This window comes from Dendrobium catenatum, unplaced genomic scaffold, assembly GCF_001605985.2.
Source record: "Dendrobium catenatum unplaced genomic scaffold, ASM160598v2 fragScaff_scaffold_421, whole genome shotgun sequence".
Lineage (NCBI taxonomy): Eukaryota > Viridiplantae > Streptophyta > Magnoliopsida > Asparagales > Orchidaceae > Dendrobium > Dendrobium catenatum.
The window spans coordinates 619,915-626,099 of NW_021318883.1; the positions used below are offsets into that span (position 1 = coordinate 619,915).

Sequence of the window (6,185 nt, forward strand, 5' to 3'; positions counted from 1 at the left end):
GCCTCGCCTCGCTTAGCCAAAACGCCTCGATTCATGATTTCGCCTTTTAAAACATTGGTTTCAAGAGAGAAATCAATTTACATTATCCTATCATATCAAATATTCCATCTTATATACCTCACCTTGGTTTGTTGGTTTAGAACTTAGGCTATTAGTTAAGAGGACCTGAGCAAGGTTTAAAATTGCGTAACTGCGCCTCGAGGCGGTTTTCGTCCGTGAGGCGAGGCGTAAGCCTCGAGGCGGTCTGAGGCGTAAGCCTCACGAACACAGAATTGCGTAAATGAAAAATTAAGGATTTTAGCAGGAAAATAATAGCAATAATGGAAAATAAGAAAGTAGATGCAATAAAATTATGTCCCAAAGTACAAAAACACAAAATATCAGTTTATCAAAACTCCCAAAATACAAAAAACACATAAAATGAAGTCATATCCCATCACAAAATATCAGTCTTCAAGTGAATCTTCTTCTCCAATTGTATCTATGAATGCCATGTCATCTTCATCTTCAACATGACTCACTTTTCTCTTCCCTGTTCATTAAAAGAAAAGATTATTAGCATATTAATTGGATGAACCACTCATTATCAGGCAGACTGGCAGAGAACATATACCTTTACTTGCAGAGCTAGTAGATGTGTGTGGTGTGGTACTAGTGGATGTACCCGTTTGATCTGCTTCGCCCCTCAATACATCCACATTTAGATCTTCTACCTGTAAGTCTGATAATGATAAATCTGCCTCATCATCTATGAACCACTCATTATCAGACGACAGATCATCACACACCAACGGGTCCTCATCATCTTTCAACCCCTTATTCCTCAACCTCCTATCTCTTAACCTCTTGTTGTGCATTATGTATACGAGGGAGTTCATTCTGAGTGTAGATAGTCGATTTCTTCTCTTTGTTTGCACTTGACTATATGTACTCCAATTTCGCTCACACCCAGAAGAAGAACAAGTGAGGCCCAACACTCTCACAGCAAAACTCTGTAGCTCAGGGGTGGAATCACCAAATTGGATCCACCATTCAACTGTTTTCAAGAAGAAAATATAATCAAAATTCAGAATATTGAATAAAGTGTATTGCATTTACCGAATTAATTATACCTGGAGACCGTTTAGAAATGGTAGTTTTTGCTGCATTCAAACCAAAAAAACCCTCTTTATTCCGGAACAGAACCAGCTGTAAATCTGCAAGCTCCCTATCTGCCTGCTCCGGTATTAATCTCTCCATACAGTGATATAGACCTAGCTTAATCTCCGGATTTGAAGATTTTTTCTCTGAATATTGAAATTGAGGGTTAAGATAATATGCAGCTGCATGTAGATGTCGGTGTAACTGCACCTCCCACCGAGCATCAACGATATCCCAAATCTCCTTGTAACTTGCCTCCTCTCCTCCCAAGTTATGTGCAATCAACTCCTTGGCCTCATCCATAGCATTATAAATAAAACCCATAGCTGGTTTTTTCTCTGCATCAACTAAGCGTAGGACTTGCACTAAGGGCTCGTGCTCAAAATAGCATGGGTCACAGTAGCCCAAAATTTATCATTCAGAATTATCTTTCTTATCTCCTTTCCCTCGCTCTTCTTCCCCCAAGCAGAGTTTAGCCATTCAGTTGATGTAAACATGGCTTCCAAAGGTTGCCTCACCTCCATCAAGCTCTGCAGTGTCAAATAGGAGGTGGCAAACCTATAGATTCACAGTGCCCAAATGTTAAAACTATGAACATACAGTTGGAATGATTTACAATGTAAAAAATATGAACATACCTAGTGGTTGCAGGTCGAATGATTTCTTGCTTTGAAAATTTTCTCATTAAGCTTAAGACCTAAGAGTGATTGTAGATGAATTTTGTAATCTTCTTCGCCCTAGCAAGAGCACTCTTGTGCTGAGGTAAGTCACCAAGATCCTCCAATATGAGATCAATACAAGGTGTCCAATAGAGGTGTGTCCTCTTCTCCATCAACATCTGACCAGCTGCTTTGTATGCACTGGCATTATCAGTCACTACCTGGACAACCGGCGTGCGTAAGCTGTTTTCGCGACCTGGAGCGTGCGGGAGGGAGAAAAAATCGGGTTTGGCTGAAGGAGACGGGTGAAAGAGATAAAAAGACCTCATTTTAAGTGAGTGGACCCTACCCAGAATTGCGTACGCCTCACAAGGAATTGCGCAATTGCGCCTCTGAGACGCGCCTCAGCCCCTGTGAGGCGTACGCCTCTTGCAAGACCAAAATTGCGTAGGCTATGAGGCGTTTTTGGGAGGAATTGCGCAAAGGCGCACCTCTCATTGCGCAATTTTAAACAGAGATAATAACTAATGTCATTTTGTTCAGTTTAATTTGTAAAGATCACCATGCTACTCAATTTGAAGTATCGCATAGCAATATGGTGTTTGTTATGGTTAATGCAAAAATAATTACTTGGTCATACGATGATTAGACTAAATAAAACCAGAATAAAGCGAATGTTTTGCACCAGGTTTGGCAAAGAAAATTTTGAATCCATGAGCAACGAGTCATCTAATGTCATCTATCTAAAAAATAGGGAGTTTGATCTTGATTGGACAGTTTGTGAAGCAAGAAAGGGTATATAATCCATGAAAATACTTCCTGAAATTTAATTACAAATTTAAGGATTATCTGCTTATTTCTTCTTATTTGGTCATTTCAAATAAGAAGAGCTGTTGTAGGAAAATTTGGATATTATTTGTATGTTTGTGTTATTTGGTCATTTCAAATAAGTAGAGTTGTTGCAAGATTTCCTCCTGGATATTTGTGCTACTAGGTCATTGAAATAAGAAGTGTTGTTTTAGGAAAATTTTTTATTTCTGATCCTGTTTCTTCAAATTTCATTCAAATAATTAAGGGAAATTTCAAAACTTCTTTGGATTCCATATGTACCTTTTAAGAACAATTTTGGCTTGTTACAAGCAATCTTGTAAAGTGATACTAACTTTGGCTGAGAACAAGCAATCTAGACTGCTCTTTTAAAAGGTTTTACAACATTTTATTGTGTTCATTCTAATTAATTATAATTAACTTTAAATATTGAATTCTGTTAGATGTATTCCTGACAACCTACTGCAAGCAAAGTCCAAACGTAAGCACAGTTAAGTTAACATAATTTTTTTGAGGTGTTAATTTTCTTTATTATGTTATATCATGTTATGACTTATGACTCATGGATTGATGTTACATGTCTTTAGTAGGTATTAATTAAATTGTATTTTATTGCAATTAATCTAGCCAATGTCGAACTACATGCGTGGTGTTATTCCTGATGGCCTATGCGAGATGGTCGATTTGCATATACAGGTGACGAATACCATTGTAGAAGTTGCCTCGGGTATTCTAGAGGAAATTGAGAACACAAATGACAAAGAGCCTATCTGACGACCAATGTTTGATAGAGCATATATTGGTCATCAATAAGTGTTGGATCTGTTATCTGATCATTCAGGACAAGCCTACCAGTGCTTTAGAATGCCACCTGATGCATTCATAAGCTTACGGGACTTGCTAGTAGGCCAAGGTCGTCTATTCGACATGAATAATATGCTTGCAGCCGAACAACTAGGCATATTCTAATTCGGGGTAGCACATGCGCATAGCTATAGACAATTATATGAGTTCTTCGATCATTCATTAGAAACTGTGAGCAGTTACTTCAATCAGGTACTACGGGCTATCATGCCTTTGGCAGACGAATTTATAAGCTTACCTCCAATAGGTGTTGATAGTCATCCATTTGTGATGCAAATAAACAATTTTATACATTCTTCAAAAATGCAGTTGGAGCGATAGATGGTACATATATTCTGACAGTAATCAATAATAATTTACAAGATTGTTATTGTAATCAAAAGGATTTACTTCACATAATGTAATGGTTGCGGTGTCATTTGAACGATAATTCGTATATATAGCCTCTGGATGGGAGGGATCTGCTGCAAACATGCATGTTCTTAGATGGATGGTGGAGCAAGGTCAGTTTAAAGTGCCCCACGGTAGATATTACTTGGTTGATTCAGGTTATGCTAATACTGATAAATTGATTGCACTGTTTCACGAATCTCAATATCACTTAGGCGATTATCGTTGAAGTACATCTAGGCAATACATTATTGAGCAAGAGTTATTCAATCACCGGCACGCATAACTAAGCAATGTGGTTGAACAAACTTTTGAGATTTGAAAGGAATATTTTCAGGTTTTGACGCACATGCGACAGTTTCTATTGTATGTTCAAGAAGATATAGTCATTGCATGTGCAATTCTACACAACTTCATTGATCGGTACCACGGACATGATCTCTGCTTCAATATGTCACAGACGGAAATGCAACATGATGCTTAAGGTGGCCAAGTTGAAATGTCTGATGAGGATCCCAATTTACATGCGACAATAAGAAAAAAAATGTATGGTGAAGATATAAGGCACAATATCGCCATTGATTTATGGAATGCTCGGGTAAGAATTTTGATTTGCATTGTATACTTCTAACTACATTATATTTTATAAAAATTTCTTGATTTATTTATTTCAGATTGCAAGCCAAAAAATTGATCATCGTGACAAAATTTTTCTCCACATGCAACATATATGAAGTCAACTGGAAAATTGAAGTTTACTCTTATTTAAAAGTTCATCTTTGTTTTGGTCAATATTAGTTTTTCATTTGCTCTTTATTAAATTTTCAGTAATATTGTATGAACTCAAGTTGGTTTTATAATGTTTTATGCAATTATCTTGAATTTATAATTATCTCCTTAAAATTTAAATTCCTAACTTTCATAAATCCTGAAATATGTTACCAAACAATTTCTCAGGATTTGACAGGATTTATCATTTGGCATAACAAACAATTTTCAGGATTTAACACCCTTAGGATTTACTAAATTCAGATTTAAAGGATTTATTAAATCCTGGAATTCCAAAAATCATAAATACCTGAGGACCTGGCTTGCTCAATGTGATTGAGGGAAAAAGAATCAAAGCAACTTCACTCCCTTTGTAAAGGTCATGCCATCTTCTAATATAAACTACACAACTTTGCATTCATAGTTGAAATGTAATGCAAGCAAAGCTACTTAGCATAATTGCAAACTCTTTCATCACAGTATAAAACATGCCTTCAAACATTATACATGAAGTAATGATACAATGGCGGCAAATGAATTTCAACAAAAATAATCTCTTCAAATCAAAGTTATTTCATACCACACATTGCAACTTTAATTCTTTCTAGAAAAATGGAATATAATACCAAGTTCAATTTATTTCCTGTACTTCGAAAAAGAAACCTAAAAATCAATCTTAGATGGAAAGATATGTTCAAAGAATATTTCCTTCCAAAAGATATAAATGTAGATCTGTAGGATGGGATTTTACCCTTATTACATGCTTCGCGTCAAACTAAACATTGAAACGTAAGTGTGTATAACAAGCGTGCTAATTTGATCATAACTTGCGAGATATAGTATCTCTTCTTGATGACAAACATTACTATCTCATGGTTGGGTTTAGCAAAGCTCTAACAAAGTGTTAACAAACATGTTGATTACATTTATCTTTACTACAAACCATGGAAAATTTGTTCTTACCAAGCAAGATGTTATTCAAAGCCAACTTCATTGATTTCTCTGCATGAACATATATGCTAAATGTGAACAAAAGAAGGAATAGATGCATTCGAACATTTCCAATTTTAACAAGATTTTCTATGTATGCGCATAACACCATTCACTCAATAACTTGCAACCATCATTGATGGTAAAATTTGCATTCAACACATGGCCATAACAAATGAAACAGTAAACATCAAGGATATATCTCTTCTTTCAAGCATAATATATGTATCAAAAGCACCTTCCCTTCATTGATTCAAACAAATCCAAAAGAGACAATCCTATTCCCATAAGAAATCTGACTCAAATATTTCCATAAGGAACTTGCTTCAAGAGAAATGACTATATATATATATAATATTAATTAAATATTAATATAATTAACTTAATTAATATAACTTAAAATATATATATTATTAAATATATAATTAATAGTATAAATAATAATTAATAAGTAACTTGTATATAACATGTTATTCAATTCATAACATATTTTTTTAATATATAATTATCTTTTTCACATTTAAGTCCCTAACTGCCATAAATCCT

The 6,185-nt window shown here is 35.1% G+C and overlaps 1 protein-coding gene across 1 annotated transcript; it reads right to left on the minus strand.

Annotated features, from left to right (window-relative positions):
• Window positions 1-321: 321 nt before the first annotated feature.
• Window positions 322-5,884, minus strand: LOC110110626. Its single transcript, XM_020842208.2, has 3 exons — window positions 1,113-5,884; window positions 614-1,036; window positions 322-532 (listed from the first exon to the last, which is right to left on the minus strand). Exons 1-3 carry the CDS (start codon window positions 1,462-1,464, stop codon window positions 447-449), a joined length of 861 nt encoding a protein of 286 aa, XP_020697867.1. The 5' UTR covers window positions 1,465-5,884; the 3' UTR covers window positions 322-446.
• Window positions 5,885-6,185: the final 301 nt, after the last annotated feature.

Coding starts and splice junctions, on each gene's coding strand:
- LOC110110626 (XM_020842208.2), bottom strand. CDS start 1,464: ATGGGTTTTATTTATAATGCTATGGATGAGGCCAAGGAGTTGATTGCA. Junction 1,037..1,112: donor CATTTCTAAACGGTCTCCAG/GTATAATTAATT, acceptor TCTTGAAAACAG/TTGAATGGTGGATCCAATTT. Junction 533..613: donor TACTAGCTCTGCAAGTAAAG/GTATATGTTCTC, acceptor TTTAATGAACAG/GGAAGAGAAAAGTGAGTCAT.